At 39.7% G+C, this 22924-nt stretch overlaps 1 protein-coding gene across 11 annotated transcripts in view; it reads right to left on the bottom strand.

Annotated features, from left to right (window-relative positions):
• Window positions 1-22924, bottom strand: part of SGSM2 (small G protein signaling modulator 2) — a 348102-nt gene that overhangs the window by 34282 nt on the left and 290896 nt on the right. For 3 of the 11 annotated variants that reach the window (XM_075594353.1, XM_075594356.1, XM_075594359.1), the window contains exons 8-13: window positions 19691-19815; window positions 19533-19589; window positions 17488-17555; window positions 16494-16657; window positions 15640-15772; window positions 6894-7028 (exon numbers count right to left, since the gene is read on the bottom strand). In XM_075594353.1, coding sequence (XP_075450468.1) covers window positions 6894-7028; window positions 15640-15772; window positions 16494-16657; window positions 17488-17555; window positions 19533-19589; window positions 19691-19815 — 682 coding nt within the window. The remainder of the gene's footprint in view (window positions 1-6893; window positions 7029-15639; window positions 15773-16493; window positions 16658-17487; window positions 17556-19532; window positions 19590-19690; window positions 19816-22924) is intronic. The other 8 variants (XM_075594358.1, XM_075594361.1, XM_075594357.1 and 5 more) reach the window with 6 other exon arrangements.

The raw sequence follows: 22924 nt of genomic DNA, 5'->3' as shown, positions 1-22924 counted from the left end.
CGTTAATTGAAACTTTTTTTTGTTGTTGCTGTGATCCCAATTTTTTCTTAACGCCAAATCTAAAGCAATATCGACCTTTAGTGAATCTAGCCGACTAACTACCTCTTCTCAAATCCTTTATTGCATTACCCAGTTGTTTTTTTATTCTGCGTGTGAATTTACTTTTGAAAAGGGAATATTTTATTAAAACATAGCAATTGTCTATGAATAAAGAAGAAAAGAACAAAAAATACACACAGACAAAACAACAAAGAATACATTACAATAAACAGGAGGAAAAAAAGTTTTACAAAAGTCACAGATTTTAAACAAGGAAAAAGAAAATGGGAGATTATGAATGTAAAAAAATTATATTTATTTCAGTGACTTTATCCATGTTTCATCATCCATATGCAATATCATCAAAGCATAAACACTTCTTTTCCCAGTGATTTTGTGTTACCCAGAAGCCTCCTTGTGTTTAACCAGTAGCTGTAGGAGACATAAATTATTATTTTCTGACAACCAGAAAATAAATTACATTTAAAAACAAACTAAAGAAAAGTTTTACAGTATAACCGGAATGCATTATGGAGTTATAATAGACATATACAGAAGCTTCATCACTTCTTAACAAGCCCATCAAATGCATTTGTACTTTTATACTTCCTATTTGGCTACTTCTCCTAAATACCAATTAAAATACCAATCTTAATAAAAACTGTGCCAGGTGGAAAGTGTGGTGTAACTTGTAATTAAACTGACATCTTAAAAAAAAAAGTGAAACTTAATTAGTAAGCCAAGAAAAGGCTGTAAAATGTTCCTACTTAGCTAAATTAGTTGTACACTTTAATAATAATAATAATAATAATAATAATAATAAAAAATGTAATAAAACGACTGGACTGCTGTATGTCTGACAGAGTTCTATCAAGTGCATGTACTGTATGCTCAGTTCTAATGCATCTTATTAGATACACAACCACTGCATTCATTTTTAATGGGAACAGCAGTGTTGCTACTATAAAGGAAAGACATACTGTATGGCCCATTGAGTCTGCCTTTCCTTAATGTGCTCCAGTTGCCATTAAAGTGACACTGCTCACTACCGAAAAGAAAAGTGGGATTCTTTATTGCAGAACAATTTGACATGTAATGCCTTGGGTGGGCAAGGGTTACTGTATATGGGGTGTGTCTAGGGTAAAATAGCAGATCCACAAAGCTTTGTTAACTCATGGCTCATAACGTCACGTTATCAAAATCAGCAAAGGACGCTTTGTTCCCTGCGGTTAACGCCAATCCACAAAGTTAATTATATGCAAAAACAACAGCCATTAGTGATCTCATTAGCACAGGCTTAATGCCATGTTAAAGTACGTTAGCACTGCCTTGCGTTAGTGTCAAATAACATGATGTTAAGCCTGTCTTACCCAAAGACGGCGTTACTCCCATCAAAACCCCGAGTAGGTGTTTAAGTAAAGTTAAATAAAAGAGAGGACAGGAGAGGAAAAGAACCCTGTGAATAACAATGTGATGGTTAAAGCATAGCTACCTGTGGTCTTACACTCACCCAGAGCCTGTCGAAGACTTATTTCATGGTCTGGATGTGAGTAATGATGCCTTTAGCTCTAACCTAATGTCTTTTGTATATCATTAGCACTAATGTCATTTATAGTAATCCAAGGGCTCCTTATGCATGGACACAGCACTTAACATTGACTCATTAACATTAACAGCGAGTTAACGCCTCATTAACTCCAATAATGGGGCTTTGTGGATCTGGGCCTGAGAGGTGTAACAGCAAACACCTGACTAACCCAGGTGTTAAAATGCAGAACCACTATGAATTACCAGATTAAACAGTGGAACAGGATACAGGTTTTGAATGCATTCGACCTTTCAGCTCTCCCCATGACATGAATTAGGCATTGAAAACACCTGCAATGTACAGTACTCCAGAAAGATGAGTGCTTAACCTCCTTGGAGCTGCAGAAGGAAGTCAAACCATGAGACTCAATTTGAGTCGGCAGCTCACAAGGGGTACAAGCCCTTTTCTGGTGGAAGGTCCGGAATGGAAAGCTCCCACCAGAAGCGAAAGGGTTAAAAGCGCAGAATCCAGCACACATGCATGAGAAACACAGCAAAGAACATAGAGGGGGATATCCCAAGGGATTCATGCACATCTGCTAGTGGATACAATGGGGAAAGTAAATTTGGTGATCAAGCAGCGGTCAGTGCAACCCAAAGCAATTAATGGAAGGAAGCTCAAGTTACCCCTTCCCTCAAAAGGCATTTTGGGTCCAGAAATTGCACTTCATTAGTTAATAACACTTTGTTATTATATACTCTTTTGCAAGGTCGATTAGGGACGAAACAAAGTCAAAGCATCACAGATGGCGAGTTACCATCAAAGAACAGTGCTAAGACCCCACCAGAAGGGAGGATAAACCAGCCGGTAATGCCCTTTGGGTGTAAAAGTTCAGAGGGGAATGGGTGTAAATTAGGCAGCCAAAAAAAGTAAATTAAAGCAGTAAAAGAACATGCCAACAAATTTGCATTAAAAATGAAAGAACAAAAAAAAAATGTAAGGAAAGCCAAATGTTAATGAAAAAATGCTCTTCACCTTAATTCTTCAGGGAGGGAGCTGGATGGCCAATGTTTTATTGCAGCATCTTATCGAATAGAATTTATAATATGTGTCTATAAAGATTGAAATTCCCCCGTCATGTGCCATTATTCTTTGGACTCATTTTTGAGTTTAAATGTTTTCATGGGCCAAGGAAATAAAAAAAAAAGAAAAGAAAAGAAAACCACGTGGAAAAAAAACATAAAAATAAAAATAAGGTTTACGAAATGGAAATCAGAACCCCACAGAACCTAAGGATCCAGATGAAAGGTACCGGAGTCGTTGAAGAATTATAAGTGAACAGCATCTTCATTATTTTGTTCCATTCATCATTTGTTTGGATAGCTGCGAGATTGGCCACATGCAAAGGTCGAGCATGTTGCACACAACAGCAGACACGGGCAAGCAAACCCTGGAAACAACAGTGATGTCATTATTGGGCGGCAGAGCACAATATATGCATTGCAACTAGTCCCAACATTAATGCTCCTTCGGTGCCCTGTAAATCTTTACATAAACTTTTCATGAAGCACTTTTATAAAGGAGAAATATATCCAGATGCTAACATGTTAGTTATGCACAGCGATGGCGAAGTTCTGATTACTGCAGTCATCCTTTTAGATTTAGAAGAGTCTGCAATGCTAATGGGGAAATTCTTTATAGACCCCCGTTAACTTGAACGGGCAATATAGAATTATATTTAATCATTTTTATATAAAAACCAAAAGGAGGTTAAGATCAGAGGAATAAGGGAAGAAGTGACTGCAAGCTCAGCATATGGTGGTTTAGTCTGCCTGCTGGATGCACATCCAAAACATTTCTAAACATACAGTACTCTGAGTAGTTTTGTCAGTTTGCTTGTTGACTTGCAAACATTCACACTTTACCTCCTAATGAACAGACTTCTTTCGAGTATATTTCAGAGGATTTTATGGGGCTCCTTAAAAGAGCAATTCATGAAGCGGGGGGATCTGGAGTTGAACCCCATTCATGTTAGCTCTGGGAACCCCTTGCTTCCTGAGATATATACCTCCGCGGGTGCTTTGTTTCTTGTTTCAAGCTCCCGTGTCACGCTGACCAAAAGGAAGCCGCACCTGATGAAGTCACTGCTTCCTATTGGCCTGCAAAGCGTGGGAGCTTTGAAACCCCGCCATTACGTGAACCCTGCAAGCCGAGCGGAGCGGCTACTGGCACCCCCCCCTATGGAGGTAGGTATCTCCGGAAGCAGGGGTCCCCGGAGCTGAAATGAATGGGGCTCAGATCTAAAGACCCTCTCCTTCAATCTTATGTTTTTGGGGTTTATTTACATTTAAAACATTTGCAAAAAGAAACGCCTGCTTCGATTGCCTCTTTAATGGCACGGTAAAGACAACTATGGATCACAAGTGACTAGACTCTGTGGTCTCTCAACATGCTGTGAAGCTGCTTCACGGTGCTTTAGATGATTTTAGTCTTATTCACCTGAATGGAGCTTAACTCAGTGATGTGTCATCGGTAAATCTACAATACGCTGCTAAAATATTTCGTTACATTGTATCTTCCTGTCATATATGGAGAGTTGAAAGTTATGTGAAATTACTTGGGCATCTTTCATACCTGCGACTTCCTGTACCATCAACGACATCATAAACATGGCAACGTGGCTGTTCCCCATCTCTACTTCTTAACAATAAAAGGTTCCTCATTTCACTATATGCTTTACAGATAGCAAGAAACTACATTTGTTTGTTTTTTACGATTAAAAAAAGGACATTTAAGGGGTTGACCTGTGTTTAATATGGAGTCTGTAAAAATGGAGCAATTGTGGGGGAAGCACATTAACTATATGCTTGGTATGAGTTGCATCCCGTCTATAGAACGCTTCAATCATGGATGAGAATGCAATATCTTGCCCATAGGGCTGAGATGCTGACTCTCACTATCCCAATCTCTTGGCTCTTGACTTTTACCATGATGTCTACAAGAAATGACATCTCTCTCCGCAGGTGGAAAATAGCCAACCTGTCCTTTGCAAGTCAGGGATGTGGGAGGAAGCACAGCAGTCGGAATCAGGCTGGAGGCAGGTGCATCACGGAAAAACTTTATTGCGGCATGTAAGCCAAAAGGTTAAAAACACATCACCGGTATTGGAGCACCCAATTAGGGAGTATCCCTCACCCACCTTGTCCTTTGCAAGTGACCTTTTGTGATCACTAATCCTCAGGTGGGTCATTCTATTTTAAGCCCCTCACTGTATGTATGTATAATTGCATTTATATAGCGCCATCAGTGTAAGCAGCGCTTTACAAAATGACAATACAGGGATAAGTAAAGTCCAAACAGTGGGGATAAGAGCAGAACGTAAAGGACAATTTAAGGCAGGGGTTCTCAACTCCAGTCCTCAAGACCCACCAACAAGTCAGGTTTTCAGGATATCCCTGGTCAGCGCAGGTGGGTCAATCAGTCCCTGCTTCAGCATCTTAAAACCTGACCTGTTGGTGGCCCTTGAGGATTAGAGTGAGAACCCCTGAGTTAAGGTAAAGGGAAGCCTTGGCAGGAAAAGTCTACTGGAGCTACAGGAGAAGAGAGCACAAATTGCAGAGCAGCTGGAGCCACTTTTTACCGTACAGATGTAGCTCCCAGGATATTCTACACGCTCACGCCTTACCCTGCGATTTTACCAACGCGACAACCCAAATTACACCGTACAAATAAAATGGAGCCGGCAGTTAACAAATCGTTCGGTTTTATTTGGGGCGCTACTGTATACTTTCTACAAGTCATATACCTGCACATGTAATATGCCATATTATGCACAACAAATGTTTTGATGATCGAAACGACTCTGCAACGGAAGTCTCCTTTTAGCATTTGCAAGGCTTGGAATATATAAAATCAAATTAAATGGCATTGCTTAGGAGTTAGGGCTGGGTCCATGCGGGTTTCTTTTAATTTTAAAGAAAAGATTGACACAGCAACCCATGCTAAACCAATAAACCACGAGCTTCCTTCCTATTGGAGACTTGATTAAGAGTCTCCAATGCTGGAAGGGCCAGCCCATGGGGCAATGAGGGCCTAGCCCTGACATTGCCATAGGACCATAAACTCAATGCATTGCTGGCAAATTTAGCAACAATAGGATTAAATAATATTCAGATCACCTGAGTAACTCTTTGCCAGGGCAAATAATGGGCCATATCAGGACAGGTATATTATTTTGAATGCATTTCTACACAGCTTCTAGTTGGTTTACTGGAGTTGGATACCAAGCACATCAGCATTTGTGACTTCCTATTTCTATTTTAATATATATATACATATATATGTCAAAAAATAAGGTTGCGTTGCTGTAGCAGAGCATAGGTTATTGGGGCCATTTATTTTCAACTCTTTTGAATTTCTCATTTTACTAAACTGTTATGCAACATTTCTATTCCTAATTGTTGTGCTTCAATGTGTCTTTATATTTAACAGACAAAATAACTTAGTTGAGTAAAAATACAGCTTATAGCTGCAGTTCAGTCAATATCCTGCATGTGTGTTTTTTTTAATAAATCAGTTCTGTAGTAAGAAAAAATACTTTTAGCATTTTCTGTTTTAAAAAAAACAACTTTGAAAGACCAATTTTCTTGTATTCTATTTTAACAACCATTTGCTAAGGCACTGCCCCTTCATGTCCTGTCACAAGCCCTGGCACACCCCTTTGTCAGCTCTGCCCTCCCTCTAGCACATGTCAATGCCGGAGTGCTCATGAATATTCATGAGCTTCCACTGACAGACAAGCAGAATATAAACAGATCCCTTCACTAATTATGTCACCACATTTCGACCTATCAATACATGGAGAACAAATTGACCTGCAGCTATACAGTTCTTTAGGTAATTAGAGATTGCACACATGAAATTATTGAAGTAAAAAAATTAATTAAAAAAAAAAAAAAAAAAGACTGAACTGCAGCTTTAAAGTGTGTGCTTGTCAAATTCAGTCAATAACTGAGCAAACAGTTTCAAGTTGTTGAGACTCTGCTGAGTATTTCTTGTGGAGATTGGATTCTGCCATTTACAATTTACACAGATTTCCCTGTTCTGATTAGACTGTACATTCTAGGCATTCATTCCACTTGCAATATCCCACCATTATCCCGCTGTGCAGAGTAAAACACCAATACTGCACAGAAACAAAGTATCATTATTATTCAACTCAGGTATGCCCGATAATGCCACCACAGTTATTGCGATTTGTTGAATTGGGCACACTGCCGCTTTACAGCAAGACATGGGGTGTTTAAGAGGGAAGTTGGATAAAAACCTTTCATCGTATTAGGAGCTGTGAGGTTCCGAGAGGAGATCATGGATAGCATGGCGTGAAGCCTATCTTCTTCTTCTTCATCATCATCAACAGAGACGGAGCGACTGGCAGCTAAGTGGTGGTAGTTAATAGTGACTGCTTAAAGGAAATAGCGGGGGGGAAAGGAGTGTAACAAAAAAACAAACAAAAAATGAGCTTTAAAGGTTGTTCTGATAAATAAAATCCACTTTCATGAAAACTGAATCTTCACCCCAAAGCTTTTTTCTGCGCACTGGAGGAGGTTTGTTGGTGTACAATATGTGATGTGACAACAACGTATCTCCTGCAGTGCCTTGTTGTAAAGATAATTAATGGAAAGTATGTATTATAAGAGACATTAATGACATGTAAGGGAAAGATTATCCAATGGTAATAAAATTCTGGTACATTCAGCCCAAAGGGATAATCACTATATTACATACTTATTTTGATATTGGAATTTTCCTCAACAAATCTTGTTTTGGGTGTTTTGTGACTTGTACCAGCTCGTCATCCCAGAAAATGTATTTTTTGTTGATGTAAAAAGTCATTCCTATTAACAAACAATTACAGTTTGTCAATAGGAGTGACTTTGGGTCAATCTCATTCCTTCCAGGCAATGTGTACTGTATGTATTAAAAATGGAAGTGCTTAAAAAACTTGAAAGGTATTTAGTATTCCAGAGAATAGCAGAACGTTTCAGACTGAAGAATCAATGTAACACGACTGCATTTCATTGTTGTCATGCCCCCCACATAAACTTCTCAAAAGCTTATTGAACAAGGTTGCTTGGGGTGAAGGAGTTAAACAGATGTTAGTACAAATACTGTGCAAGACAAAAACAAAACAAAAATATATACTGCAGTGCTCAGTTAATTCAGCTGGTAAAGGAAAAAAACATTTGTGAAACCCAGTAATTCACAGTTTTTGCACATGTTCAGACAAAATCGAAGCCATTCATCTCTCTCTAAAGCAGGGGAGCGCAAACTTTTGCTGCTGCGCCCCCGCCCTGTCTTCCCTGCCTGGAAGCTCGTGCCCACCCTCCCTACCTTAGACCTGCGTCAAATGACTCTGTGGCATCATTTGAAGTGTGTCACTTCACGTCACATGACCCCGCAGTGGCATTTGACGCCGCGTTGCCATGGCGACGCGTCACAGAGCGCCCGAACCTCTGTAAATATAGTGTTGCAGAGGCCCCTCGCGATCCCCCAGCATTTAATTTAAATGCCTTGGTGGAAGAGCGCCGGTCCTCTGCAACCGCCCGCGCCCTCCCACCCCCAGAAAAATCTCCCGCCCCCACTAGGGGGCACGCCCCCCAGTTTGCGCACCGCTGCTCTAAAGCATTGTCATAAATAATGGTGAAAGATGACAACATTTATTGGATCGCTGTGACTATTGAGTGGAGTGGTTTGGGAGACAATAAGTTGCGTGGGAATAGCATAGTAGGGTATTTCTTACATTGTTGATGTATGTTTTAGTGAGAAATCCATAAATATGAAACTACTGTATATATTACCTTCTGATTGGCCTATTCTATCTGTCCCGGCAATGAAGTTTTGCTTCAGTTTCTTGGTGGGTACATTTCAGTCATTATTCCAAGCATGCACACTGGTCCTGCCTCTCTTGTTTAAGTATTATTACAATAAATGTTAAGATTACACATTAACTGTGTGTTCATTAAAACAGCAACATCATCGAAGCATTATGAACCAACCTTTACACATAATACAAGTTTGGAAATGCAAGGTTTGTGGACTACATCTCTCAACCCATTAACCCTTGTACTTTAATATGAAAGTACAAAAAGTGTGTGAACGGTTTATGAGTTATATATAATATCAGTCAATTTCATGTTACATATTATGAATTAACGGTAAAGCGCAAAGAGGCAGGGCTATTGGTCAGACACCCATAACTGCGCATTTCATAATTTATCATGATGTCGACCAGTAATATTTAATTGACAGTCATTTTATATGCATTTCCTGTATACTGTTAATAGGTAGAGGGCAGCATGCAAGCTAGTGTTATTTTCTATTTATTTTCATAGAAGAATATATTCTTTATATATTTTCAATTCCAAAATGCCTGCTCTCAACTTTTTCAAATATATATATATATATTTTTTTTATATTTTACATTTTAAAAGACTTCAAAATCTATAAAACAAATAGAGGGCATTTTGTCGAAACAACTCCAATTTCATTACTCGCCTCCAAAATATGATTAACTTATTCCGGCCAAATGTCTCTGCGACATTCCGGCCCAGTTTCAGACCATTATGGTGTGTGAGTCAGGAGCTGTAATCAGGTGAAAATGGGGATCTCATAACAGAGCTGCAGTAGCTACCAGACCCAAGGACAGAGTTGCCATCCTGGGTCTTTGATCAAAAGCATCCACAAGGCTCAGTTTGTGAGATTGAAGAGGTTGTGTTCGGATAATGAGATGTTTCTTTTACAATCACAAGAAATAAAGGATAGATTTTTAGCCAGAGGCTCTGAAAGTAAAGATATCCATGAAGCTTTTATTCCTGATGACTCCTTAGATAGGAATGAATTTATCAAACAGAAACCTAAACATTCAAAATATATATAACAAAATATAACATTCGCCAATATCCTGATAATAATCAGAGTTGCCCAATGTTTATAACCACGTACAATAGACAAACACAATCTATTCGCGCTATCATTCAAAAACACTGGAACACCTTATTATTGGACAAAGATATTGCCGCTGTGATACAAGGGTGTCCTAGATTTGTTTTTAGAAAAGCGAAAACACTTGCTTCACATCTTTCGCCAAGTTTATTGGTTTCAAGATCTTTACACTCCAATTTACAGGGTATTCCTAATGGTTTCTTTGCTTGTGGAAGGTGTTCCATGTGTGTATTCGCCAATCCCATCCAATCTATACCATATAGCAAATGTGGTTATCGCATTAAGAATTTTATAAATTGCCACACTAGTTTTGTGATATATCTTTTACAATGTGGCGGTTATAAACAATATATAGGCCGCACTTTGTACGGCTAAAAAAGAAGGATTTATCACATCCAGTGGCCCATCATTTCTCGTCCTGTCCCCAGGGGGGAAATCGCTAATTTTTCATTTTCTGGGATTGAACACATCCCGTCTCACTCCAGAGGAGGTGACACACTAAATAAACTAAACAAGAAAGAGATGTTTTGGATATACACCATGAACACTTTGAACCCCTTTTGGCATTAACATAGAATGGGAACTTAAACATTTGTGGCCAGGTCCCCCCCTGGGTTCCCTTCTCCTCTTACCTCCTGCTGTGGCTGCGACTGCCAGCGGAGGCTGGGGAGAGTGAGGGGAGGTGAGCCGGTGCGTACGGCGGGTGCGGGGGCAGTCGGGAGAGGTGACCGGGTCGCCAGAGGTCTCTGGCGGCTCCCGTCACAGGGTGTCGCCATGTTGGTGTGCCTGCACATGCACAATAAGGTTAGCGCATGTGCAGAAGGGGTCCCGTCAGCCCACGGCCATTAGAAGAGGTGCGCATGCGCAGTGAGCAGCAGCCATTAGGGGAAAAGCTCCGCAGGGGGGCTACAACCCCCAGCAGCCACTGGGGCTACAGGATCAGGTGGCACACAACAGCCAATAGGGCACCAGGACTCCCCTGCTCAGAGAGTTGATACATTTGGTGCGCATGCAGCCACTCCAGTTGGAGCTGGGACACAGATAGGTGAGGATGTGTGTGCAGGATGTCAGAGACCCCCTATAGGCCCAACTACCCCCTCATAAGCTTGTGGCTGCTACAGGGACAGGCCCAATAGATAGGGACACTGCCCCTGTAGATGCAAAGTGTCAGAGACACAGCAAGATGCCGGGCAGTATCTGCGCCCTGTGTTCTGGGACCAGACCACACCACAAATATAGAGACCCTCTTCATGGTGGGATACTTCAGCGGGAGTCCACCCCACGTAGAGGCGGACTCCATAGCGGACAACGTTGCTGGATCAGCGGATCCCTGTTACCGTTCAGCAGTACCTGGGTGCTGGAGCACCAGGGCAGGTACTACAATAAGTGCACCAACTATACTGTACACACTGTGGGCAGCGCTGGCACACACTTCAGGGTGGGTTGGCTACTGTGGACACCAGGTTGGGTAGGTGCCATGGGCACCTCAGTACGTTGGGGACACTCTCACCAGGGTGCGGACTAGTTGGTTGGACTGTGGGATACGGTGTGTGGTTAAGGCCGTGCGAGGCCTGAGTTATATGTATTATAGTGTCACCAATTGCTTGTCAGTAAACCTGTTATTATATACGCTATGTGTACTTATTGCATTGGGTCCTGTGAAGGTGTTATCCAGCACTGTTAGGATCCCTCACAGGTGGAGGTGCTGTCACCGGGCGGATCAGGTACACCCCAGGCTCCCAGCAGCGGAGGTTCAGGCCTCCTGTGAGCCGCAGGTATAAGCACCACACACACTCAGTAGCCGCCACATTTCCCATAGGATGGGGGAAACAGCGCTACACATTTTGTGACTAATTAATGTTCCAATTCAAAGTGTTCATGGTGAATAAATTACTGTTTCATTGTCTATCATGTTCTCCATGTATGTAATATACAATATGTTCACTATTTGCAGCTTTTGGAGTTACTTCATATTTTAATAGGATTTAAACATTAATTGTAAAACGTATTAACACTTATTTGATATATATATACTGTATATATAGATAAATATTTTAGTTTCATGTTACAATACAGTATATGGTTTCATTTATATATACATGGTTATTATTTTTTTTACTTTAATATATGAGTCTATTTAATTTATTTGATTTATACATTTCTCTTATATTTTGTTATTATGTTACATTTAAATATTTTGATACTTTGAGTGTTTGTTGCCTTTTGAAATACACGCTGCTACTTTTACTGGTTATTTTTAGCTGGTGACCTTTATGACATCTTTCTTAGTTGTTAGTGGTCACATTAGAATTTGTCTTTTTAAATGTTATGTGTCATGTTTGGATTTGCACACATTGTTTGTTGTTCTTCCAGCTCCAGGTGACCCTCTAATATGGTTTACTCAGTCATTGGTTTTCTGCAGTTTCTACCAATGCATTAGTTAGATTCATTATTCAACAGGTGAGTTATTCCTGACACACCTCTTATGACCTATCCAATCATATCCTGGGTACACCTATTTAAGGATCACCAGTTACTCTTTGACAAAGTCCGATACTAGGTACGAAAGGCGTCAGAGTTATCTGCCGTGTGTATGATCGTTATTGCACATTTAATTTTCTAATCTATCATTGATTGCGCTTGGTTTTCTATAAAGTCCTACCGGACAGCAGTGAACCGCCTTTGCAGCATTTTTTTCAATGGCAAAGTAGGTGTTCGGATGTCAATTCCATCAAGATTTAGAGCAATCCCACCACTTTTTCCACAAACAATTTTTTTTAACACCAGCAATTTTCAACCCGTTGCTCCTTGTCTTGGTCATAGTTAATGACAACAAACATTAGTCCATACCTACTTGTGAAATGCCTTGTGTTTATATCTTTTGTCTGCAAAACATGGTAAACTACACAATATACGCCTTCTATGTCCTCATTTCCTACTATGTAGATGATGGTCATTTAAAGAATTTATTTGTGAGTTGATTGTATATTTTGAGTTGAACTTAAATATTCACATTGACAAATATTGTACTGATAGAATTTACATACGTAAGTGCTTCTGTGTCAAAGGGGAAATTAGCTTGCACTTGAACTATGATATGGAGCTATGATATCCTGAAATATGAGATTTTAAAAACAAATAGTTCATCTCTAGCATGTAACTTTTAGTGTTGGTTTTCTGAATCTAGACAATTGTGATAATCTTTGTATGCTGAGGGAATACACCATCTCTATACATATATATATTTTATTTGTTGATGGGGAATGACTATTTTGCAGAAATGCATAATGTAGAAAAATTTAAGTATTACGTTATTTCATCTCAATTTGCATGGAGAGAAAAAGCAAGTTAAGCTGTATGCGGGTCATCATTTCTCCCAAACGTTTTGCATTGAAGACATTCTTCACTTAACACTAAATACAGTAGGTCACAAAACTAATCACCATTCACCATTATAAGCGTGAACACTAAAATCTGAAATATACAGTATATTGCAACTTGAATAAATCGTTGGTAAGTACCCAGTAACATTTAACTTGGAGTATATCCCATTATCATTCCACCATTGTCATTTGCAATAGACATTTAGGGGCCTATTCTATAAGCGTTCATAAACCACCTATCGGCCAAAATGCCTACTGCTATTCAGAAAGCCTCGATAAGTGGGCGATAAAGGCATGAATCACCACATTTTTCAGCCGTCATAAAAAAATCACCGGGTGAGAGGCGATAAGACAGCAAGAATACAAGAAAAAATACAATCTAATGGCCCCTAACCCCTTAATCCCCTTAGCGGTTAATAACCGCTATAGTAACCCATCCCCCGCTACCCACCCGGGAGGCCTAACCACCTACCCCAGGTCCACTATACCCACCCTCTACCCATTGATTAGCATAGTGGTACATCATACCCATATAACATGGGTCATGATAAGCCACTATACTGTAGCAGTCAATGGTCACCCTAATAAAAAAGCATGAAGGCCAAAAATACACAATAATAAAAGATATACACAAGCACCTAGACACCCCAATTCAATAAATAAAAGCACTAGCCAACCAATCAATTCAAGAAATAAAAGCACTAGCAAACAAATCAAAGAAATAAAAGCACTAACCAACAAAACAAATAATTATTTTAAACCACTAGCCAACAAAACAAATAATGGATCTAAACCAGTAGCCAACAAAACAATTAATTAATTAATTAATTAAAAACGCTAACCAATCCTGAAATGTACAAAAAACAAGCCATTCAAATTCCAATCAATTGAATTCAAACAATAAAAACAAATAGAATAAATAACAATCAATAGTAAGCAAGCATTTGCCAAAAAATGCATTGGCTGACATTTTGAGATCATACACAAGGGAGTAGCCAGAAGAAATGCAACCCCTCCAAAGTCTAACTTTAAAAAATAAATATAAAAAAATACTTATAGGTGTCAGATTTAGGTAAAAATGAATCAATCACCTAGATGACACAACTTAAACATGTCACTGGAATTAGTTCACTGTGGTCCTAGTAGGGTTTGCTGTTTAATGACTGATCTGCAATTGTAGTGCTAAGCAACTGTTAGCTGTGTAGCCGCCCCCTTTGGGGACTACTAGTTAGTACAGGGGTGCGTAAACATTCCCCACTGCATGCTCTCCCCCACCTGCTCGCCCCCCCCTTACCTTGGATTCAGCGTCAAATGGCGCTGCGGGGTTATGTGACGTTACGTTGCCATGGCAATGTGACGTCATGTGACCCCCGCCACGCTGCCATGGCAACGCGTCACTGGTAGTCAAGGTAAGGGAATTTACAGAGGCCTTGCACGGTCCCCGGCATTTAATTTAAATGCCTGGGGAAGGGCGCGGGACCTCTGTAACAGCCGCGCCACCCATCCCCCCAGTTTGCTCACCCCTGAGTTAGTATAAGGGGTTAATGGGTTAATTGTGTGAACTCATTCAGGTTAATCCCCTCCCATCATGTGATGTAGGATGACTAGGCAGAAAGGACAGCCAATCCCAGTAGATCTCATGACCAGGGAGATGTTCCCTGAATGTTCTAGAACAATGTTCCTCAGTAGTAGCAGTTGGAGAGGGCCTCACTGTGTCATGTAAATATGTTTACGTGTATAGTTATATGTACAAAGGATGTCTTGTCACCTTTATTGTTTTCTGTTAAGGAACGTAGCCCATTCAGTTAGTACCTACAGTAATGGTCCAAGATTGTTCTCATTTGGGAAGAGGAGTGAACATGTGCTTAGTAGGAGTTCTCGGAGTAGTAGCTCCGGAGCATAATCAGATTGGCCCAATTGGCAGGTCCTTGGTAAACTCCCGATCCAATATGGATGGACGAGATGGGCAGTACACAGAGTGACAGGATACTGATCCCTGAGAAGTAGAGTGTACTCTCACCACAGTGGCCCCCATGAGATGGGATACTATTGATGCTATACAGGAGATTGCCAATCTAACCAATACTAATGGACACATGTATAAGTAGCTCCCCAGCGTATGAGTAAGCGCTACCAAGGGGATGAAGCCTAAAGAAGCCAAAAGAAGCCTAAGTACTTCCCTAGTGTAGGAGTGAGAGCTACCTGGGGAAGAAGCACAGAGTAAACGTACGATTTGCCACCAGTTAATGTATGAAGTGAAGTATGTTTTGTATGTAGAGCATTATGAATGGCGGGGAATAAAGCTCTTGTTTGTACTATAACAAATTCCTGGCTCCCATCATTATTCTATCTGCATATCCACGCCCAGCTTGCACGGACCCAGCACCCTGAACAGGTATGAGAGACTGCACACAGGAATGTAAATATCCAACTTAAGGTAAACTCCTTTAGAGCTGGGCAAGGAGGATTACAGCTGAAAGACAATTGGGGTATTCATTGAACTGTGATAGTGGTGCTATTATTGCATGTAAGCTCCCAATGACTTCAATGTGAAAGTCATACTTTCCAATAATGTATGTAGGTTAAAAAAAGAAATGCCAACGATGCATAGCACTTTGTAACTCTATAATTTCAATAAATTCCAATATGGTGAACATACTGTAGTAACGTGACAGATACACTTACTATTATCATGCTTGTGTCCTGCATAGATGATTCTGAAGACATAGTCAGTGGCAATCTCTTCAACAATGTTTTCATCCATGTCCACCGATTTGTTGGAATTGTTCCTTTTTCGTAGTTTTGGAAATACTTTCCCCTAAAATAGTAACATTCCAAGATGAAGAAATAAAAGTCCTTCTGGTGCAATGCGGCAAGATAACGTGAAACTTGAAAGGCAGAGCTGTTCTAATTACCATGCAATGGATTTCCAGTTACGATTGTGAGGATTTACAGCTGTAAGTATTTATGCATGATTTGTAAATGCTTCTAGAGACCATATAATAGACATGTGTAGTACAAAATAAAAGTAAGCATAAAATAAACATTTAAGGAGGAAGAGCTAGTTAGTTAAAAATATATCTTTTCTGGTCCAAATGTGTAATGAACTAAACCGGTAAATGTCAAACCTTTAAATGTGTGAACTGGGAATTGAAAGTAAAGGATAAAAGGAACAAATGTGAAGATATGTTATGAATCCATTTCAAGATGAATGTGAATATGGGAACCTCCGAGTCATTACAATGGAGAAATTACTTTCCCAAAATAATACTTTTTGATAGGAGGTCGAATGTTGAATTCAAGTAAATGTAGTAAGATGTCAAATCTTTGGGAAGCATCCATTACACCGGGGACAGTTTACAAAAGAGGGTTAGCTATACACTTCAGTAGTGGTCCACAAAACTTCTTTTAGTTGCCTAAGAAGCATGGGGAAAACGTCCATGCTGAAGAGGTCTGGGTCCACCATTTAAAAAGTTGGGGGGAAAAAAATGAAGGGGCACTTGTTGACAAATATTCTTCAGTTCTGCATTGACACGTACCTTCCCACGTTGGGACCACAGTGGAGGCTCTAACAGTCCTCTAGGTAGAAGTCCATTTTCAAGACAGGAGAGAAAGGCAAGGAGGTGACCACCTGGAGGAAAGTGTAGTGGAGGTCTCTGAATACCATCCTGACTCACCAAAACAAGAATTCCTCTGCTTTCTGCTGCAAGAGTAATAAAGCCAAAGGTAAGCACAGAATGTACAGAATAAGTTTTATCGTCGGCTATAGAGCAGGTTTTTACATCTGAAAGGGAAGTCTTGTTAAATACAGATCATCTTCTCACAGGGGGGGGGGGGGGGGTCAAAAAGAAAAACAGAAGAGAAAGGAGAAATAGATGAAAAATATTTTGGAAAAGGGAGAGAGAAAAAAAAAACATTGCGAAAAGGTAGAAGCTGTAAAGAAGAAAATGGTAAAAAATAAAGAATGGAGAAAAAAAGTGGAGACACAACAAAGGCTAATAACATAGGCGGTGTTAAAGGATCTGCCGTTCATTTTATGACTCATTTTTAAAGAAAGGCTGCTTTAATTTGTAATCTTCAAAGATCACCATCTTCAAAAATCATCCAGATCAAAAGGAAGTAGGGTATGTGAGAAGATATCATTTGTTGAACAAAACAGCAAAGTACCACCATGTTTTTCCAAAACTCTTCTGCAGTGGAGACACATTTAATGGAGAACATCCATTAGAAAGGTAAAGCTATCATCATGGGCTTCCAGCGTATTTTATCAATGCTCTCATCTTATAATTCTCCACAATGGCAGCTATAGATGATTTTACCGTGCAATATTTATTTGTGCAATGTGTTTTATTGTATATGCCAGTATTAGAGCTGGTCAACTGGCATCAAAGGGTGAGGTTTTCCTTGCCACTACAGTAAGAGGCACTCATTTACCCACTAGTCTGTCTCTAAATACCCTGTTTACTAAGGGGTAACATGCTGTTTAATGTGACTGGTTTAAAAAGTCATTATTTGTGTAATGCTCATACTCACGCTGCTGGTGACAGTGAATGCAGACAATCTGACTTATTGGCACAATCAAAGCATAATCCCAGAACACACTGGAAAAAGAGAAAAATAATACAATGGCCATCGTGCATTACAATACATGAACAAAGGGTCCACTGTCAAGAATTCACTTCAGCTCATATCAAGGCTCTCAGTGCCCATATATAGAAACACAGCAGTTGACTGAAGATAACATTCACCTGGGTCACTTACTCTGCTTTTCACTGTGTTTGACATCATTCAGTTTTGGGGTAGAAGCAACTGAGCCCAAGTCTGAATATCTCACAGAAAACATACAATAAATATGTAACTCTGTCAAAAAATCTGTTTAATAATGAACATTTTCTTGGCAATCCTTCCTCGTGGGCATAGCGACTAAAATATTATGTAATCAATGCATGAACACATTTTTCTTATATTTGGGATAGTTTGTAGTATAATAGTGCATCAGCCTGCTTTATCAATCTTGAAATCTAATTGTGCTAGAGTTAGATAACCAACATACATTTAAATGAATGGAGGGAAGTGGTCTCCAAAGGAAGGCTGACGATGTGACCAGAAAACAAATGAAGTGTTGGAGATCCTTTATGCTTGTATTAACCCGCTGTCTAGTGCAGGGGAAACAGCCTGCAGAGAAATGTGTTGCAATAACTTGTTATGTAACTCTTTGCAGAGCAGTGCTATGTAGATATTCTTGGCAGAGATGATGCATGTTTTAGCATAAGGCCCAAAGGCGGCTTTATTACATTATCTTTAGAATGTACCAGCCATGTTCTCATTGCTTTACAGTATTAGTACACGGACAAATAAGTAAAAATTGACGTGCTCTTTAGGGCAGGCATCCCCTTCCTAGTGTCGCAGTTTGTTTGAACTGGTGTACTATTTTTGTTATGGAATGTTATTGTCCTCCCTCCCACATTGTACTGCACCGCAGTATATGCTGGCGCCATACAAAAAAAAAAACGATGACAATAATAATATTGATGCACCATACACAAATACAGTATAACGAATAGAACCATTTCTCAAGCATTTAGAAATAAGGAAGACGCACAAAAATTTCTTATTTTCAATTGTTATATTGATCCACCTGCAACTGTGAGAAATAATACTGGTTTCACTGCTTAAAGACGTGAATAAGGACTGAGATTTTAATTTGTGAGTTACAGTAGAAAGTTCAAGATGGGTATGATTGTGGGTGGGGGCTCCGTTTGGTTCTCAAACAGAGCACCTCCTCCTCACTGAGACCAGGGCCAGGACAAACCTGTCTATCTACTTTTACCCTGCTCCTCCTAGCCTGCTGCCCCCAAACATCATTAACACAAATGGATGTTTCTTAAGACCTCTTTCTCCTACCAAGGTTATAAACATATTGATGATTACGGTAAGTGCGGCTATCAGTCTTCTTTTAGACTTTAGGTAACAGAGATGTATTGTATCTTCCATGACTCATCTGTGGAACTGATGCCATATCTGTAGCCCGCTTTGCCTGTGCTACAGTAAAGAACAAGTGAAGGGGTGTTTTGCAGGCAATATAAAGGATGTATAACTTGGAGTATTAAGATATATATATAAATACTTTACCCAGCACCAGGATCGATGAAGAAGACTCAGCATCGCATGATAGTCATACTGTAAATAAAGAATTTTATCGGGACAATGAAACCCCCCGCCCCCCTCCCCCAATATTTTGTTCCACTGTGGGAGTCCCCCATTCCTCTATGACTGTACACCAGGAAGGTGTGAGGAAGGTCCAAGAGCGGACTGAAAGGTTGGTTATTTTGGTTGTCCCAATGCAATTCTTTATTGATCCCTATCATGCAACGCTGAGTCTTTTTCATAATTCCTGGTGTTGGGTGAAGGATTTATATATTTGTTTTTATGTCTCGTGCACCTGTGCCCTTCTTAGTTTTTTTGAGGTGTGCCAATTATATACATTGCATATATATATTTACATACTGCTACTATATGCATTTTCTTTCATTTGATGTGGTAACAAAGGAGGAGGGAGTGAGTAGGTGGTATGATACCTTTTATTGGACCAAGAAGTAGTTGATACGTTACAAGTTTTCGAACCTCTCAGGGTCCTTCATCGGGTATAGGAGAAATACAGAAACAAAAATATTATATACAGCGTCTGTAAGTGATCCTGCTATAGATACAGAGCTGTATTTTCTTAGGGCATCACCTTTTTTCAAGCTCGGAATCCCCTAGTGTTCCATTTAACAGCTGGTTCGGAGTCCACTTTAATGTAAGGTTCTCACCAGTCTGGTGCAGGGAAAGGTATCCAGGAATAACCTCCATATCTTCTTTCTACATAAGGGAATTCATGTAAAAATCATATCCAGAACTCAACGGCACACTATAAACCAAGATAAAGTTGCAGATTTCCTGTGCGCACAAACAGTGATTTTTATCCTATAATCTGTATAATTTTCTGATTCTGTGAGAGGTTGACAGAGCGTAGACAAAGAAAATGATTGATGGTGCATATATTTTCCTTTTCCTGATATAATTTTTCGGTAAACTTAATACGTGGAAAGAGTTAATAAAGATTCACTAGCAATGATATCAAATAAACATGAGATACAGTATGTAATAATATATTTGTGAATGTATAAAGCATTTCAATAATAAAGACAGCTTCTTCCAGGTTGCATCACATGACAATTTCCCTGTAATGGATTTTCTCCAAATGTTATTATTAATAACACTACTCAATGAAAGGGACCTTCTATCAATTATCCTGTCATATATATGGATCATGTACATCTCTCCACATCTTCCCTCCCAAGCAAACAACAAACCCAACACAAATGTCTATGCATTTAAAATATATATATATATATATATATATATATTCTGCAGCAAATATGCAACTGTATTTGCCTCTGAAGTCTTGGCCACTGTTTCTTCTTTCAGTTTGAAACTGTCTTGTCTTCTCAATGTTGGCTCTTCAGCTGAATCTGAGTTGGCATCTGATTGAATACCATTCCCCACATGAGCTGTTTCAGGTATTATAATGGAAGGACCCCCATTAGCTGTTAGTTTGTCTGGACTTTCACCTACAGTATATTCTTAGGTCCCTTCGTTTTTCAGAAATGTGTCCACTGCTCTGTGTGGACTACAGTATATAGGACCGTGGTTGGACTTGTTTCATGATTGTACCTCTTTGGCCCCAGGTATTAGAGATGTGATTCTACTGACAAACTCGATCTCCTGCATCAAGCCGTGGAAGCTTGAGAGCCGTTGTGTAAAAATAAGATTTGTGTATCCTTTTCTGATGTTCTTTCATCTCTCTTGTTCAATGTAGATTGTGTTGAAGAAAAGGATGAGTATGAAGTGTGTGTATGAAGGGGGTGAATGTAGAGTATGTAAGAAGCGGGTGTGCATGGGCAGGCTGGGCAGGGAGCAGAAGAGCACTTGCCACCTGGGCTGGTCTGAGTTACAAAGTTTAGGGTCAGCCCGCATGCGTCCTCCGCCAGAAGGCAGCAATAACAGCAGTAACAGCTTCTGGTCAAGGGAGCGCCATTGAGCAGAATGAATGCACAGTTACTGCTTCTTCCCCAGCCACTGTCGTCTCAGGCTACATATGGGGCAGTATGTTATGCAGGTCAGTGTGAGTGTATATATATATATATATATATATATATATACACTTTTTGTGGTGCATACACTTAGTGTATGTGTGTGTACATATACAAAACACACATCGTGTTCAGGAAAAAAGGGACCCCTTCCATTTTTCATCAAATTGTAGGTCTGTAATGTAGATTACCACTATATAACAAGTGCAATGTAGACAATACACTGATGTTATGTCAATAGGTACCAGAATAATAGGAGTTTTTCCTTAGTAGTTCGTAAAATGTGTTAATTAATCTAGTCTGAAACACTTAGATTACTATAAAGTTTGCGTTCAAAGTATGGTTCAAAGTTTGTGTTCTGCTGAAATGCCCGAAGACGAGAACACCACTGTCTGATTGCATAATTGATAACGAGTTGATTCAGATGCTCCTGAACGATACGTTGTTTTACGAATTCATTTTTTCAGTTCTCCTAGCGAACCTCCTTTATCAGGAAAAAATTTATGGAAGCGTTGTGGACCATAATTCTTGCTCTGTTTCAATCACTTTATAACGTGCTTATCGTCTTCGCTAAACACCATTTTGTAACTATCCACGTGAGGTCATTCTGCCATCACCAATTTAATTTTTTTTTTTTTAGATTATTCAATAATTTTTTAATGTGTTAATCTACTGTGACAAACCTACTGTATAATTGCTCAAATTTTCATAAAAATGCAGCGATTTTTCTGCAAGATATGACTAAAAACTATGTGTGTGTGCGCTTATGTACACACACACACACGTATTAAAATGTGTGAGCACATGCACTTTACATTAAAATGTACACACACAGTGCAAAAAAATCTTGCCAGTCATCTCCCGGGGGTGAGTGTGATGGGTTTGTGTAAAAAGGAGGGAGAGTGCGGTGGATTTGTGTAAGAAGGAAGGAGAGTGTGGTGGGTTTGTGAAAGAACGAGGGTGAGTGTGGTACATGTGAGCGAGGAGTGAGTAAGGTCTAATGAGCAGGGGGGCCCAGAGATTAAAAAAAAACCTCCTGGGGTGTCCCTCCTCAACAAAGGGAGAAAAAAAATGTTGTAGATCCTAAAGATCTTAATGAAGATATAAACTACACTTCAAATTGCCAACCAGAAAAGAGATTATGGCTCAGTTTTTAAATGTACAGGCATACCCTGGTTTAAGGACACTCACTTTAAGTACACTCGCGAGTAAGGACATATCGTCCAGTAGGCAAACGGCAGCTCGCGTATGCGCCTGTCAGCACGTCCTGAACAGCAATACCGGCTCCCTACCTGTACCGAAGCTGTGCGCAAGCGGGGAGACTATAGAGCCTGTTACAAATGCATTATTTACATCAGTTATGCACGTATATGACGATTGCCGTAAAGTACATGCATCGATAAGTGGAAAAAAGCTAGTGCTTCACTTTAAGTACATTTTCGCTTTACATACATGCTCCAGTCCCTTTGCGTACGTTAATATGGGGGTATGCCTGTACAGTTTTTCAGTAAATTAGATGCTTCTTCTGGATTGTAGAAATGTAAACTAACAAAAGAAAGTTCAAAACTATATACATTTAATACTTCATTTGGAAGACACAGATTCTTACGCTTACCTTTTGGCAGAACTTCAGCACAAGAGGTATATCACAAAACTGTGCTTATGTTTTATGTAAATATGGAGGGTGTCAACAACTCCACGGAGGACACATTTATATGGGGTTCAACTAAACAGGAGTATGATTGTAGGCTTCAAAAAGTCATGCGATGCAACCAGAAAGAAGCTGTACTAAAAAGTTTGTCTCTCCCATTTAAATGCTCCAATACTGTTGTTAA

Source organism: Ascaphus truei, chromosome 3, assembly GCF_040206685.1.
Source record: "Ascaphus truei isolate aAscTru1 chromosome 3, aAscTru1.hap1, whole genome shotgun sequence".
In the NCBI taxonomy this organism is placed as follows: domain Eukaryota; kingdom Metazoa; phylum Chordata; class Amphibia; order Anura; family Ascaphidae; genus Ascaphus; species Ascaphus truei.
This window is presented reverse-complemented; position numbering and strand designations above follow the sequence as displayed.